This window comes from Nanorana parkeri, unplaced genomic scaffold, assembly GCF_000935625.1.
Source record: "Nanorana parkeri isolate BGI_ZX_2015 unplaced genomic scaffold, ASM93562v1 scaffold748, whole genome shotgun sequence".
NCBI classification, from domain to species: Eukaryota; Metazoa; Chordata; class Amphibia; order Anura; family Dicroglossidae; genus Nanorana; species Nanorana parkeri.
This window is the reverse complement of record NW_017307016.1, coordinates 845472-846325: the sequence shown is the minus strand read 5'-3', so window position 1 is coordinate 846325 and position 854 is coordinate 845472. Positions and strand designations below refer to the sequence as shown.

The following is an 854-nucleotide window of genomic DNA, read 5'->3' as shown; positions in this document are numbered from 1 at the left end:
TCCTGCGCTGTGCATCGAGGTGTCATTCACAATGGACAGAACAGCAGCGCATGTGTCGTGTTGGGATAACACATGCGTGACACCACGGTAAAGATGTAAATGGGCCCCTCGGGTCTCCTCTGCCCTGTGTGGTGTCTCCAGTTTTATTCCCCTCACCCAGACTTGGGGTGGCAGCTGACTCCCCCGGGGGCCCCCGGGCTCTGTATAAATCTAGGGGGGAGGGGCACAGAATGTTTTTCAGTGTAGGGAACAATGTACAAGTATCGATCTGCGTCCCTCTGGGATCTCTTCCCGCGCAGAGCCGCTTGCACAAGTCTGTTTGCGGAAAGTAAAACGTTTTGGGGTTTGTTGCTCTCGGAAGTTACTCATTAACCCGGGACGCAGGTTGTCCATTAGTGTTCTACGCACGCAATTGTTTTACTCCTTAAAATGTCTCGTGGCCAGGGGACCGATATCGTCATCGCGCTCCTTGTGGTGTGCGGACTCCGTCCAAGTCATGGCGCTCCGGTAAGTTTCCGCCGTATCCCCGCGCTTCCATCCTTAGGGGGAACTCCAACCGAGATTTTCTATCTCAGGGGAGTTTAGGATTCTGTGTCCCCCACCCCCCTGTTGGGAGATTCGTCCCCACTTCCTGTTCCTGTGACACTGAGAGGAAGTGAGAGCAAAAAGACATGTTACAGATGTCATCGTCAGGTGAATCTAATCCAACCGGGGCAACTAATCCATGTCAGGGGCGGGACCTCCCCCCTTCCTGTTATGGCCCCGGGACAGGAAAGGGTTAATCTCCACAGCAGGGACAAAATGTTGGCTGGAGTTCAACTTTAACATCACTCTGTGCCACAGGAGCTTACACT

The 854-nt window shown here is 53.6% G+C and overlaps 1 protein-coding gene across 1 annotated transcript in view; it reads left to right on the top strand.

The window, feature by feature from the left end:
• Positions 1–429: 429 nt before the first annotated feature.
• The window catches only part of LOC108793444 (inter-alpha-trypsin inhibitor heavy chain H3-like), a 26206-nt gene continuing 25781 nt past the window's right edge, over positions 430–854 (top strand). Inside the window, exon 1 of the mRNA XM_018564392.1 lies at positions 430–507. Coding sequence (XP_018419894.1) covers positions 430–507 — 78 coding nt within the window. The remainder of the gene's footprint in view (positions 508–854) is intronic.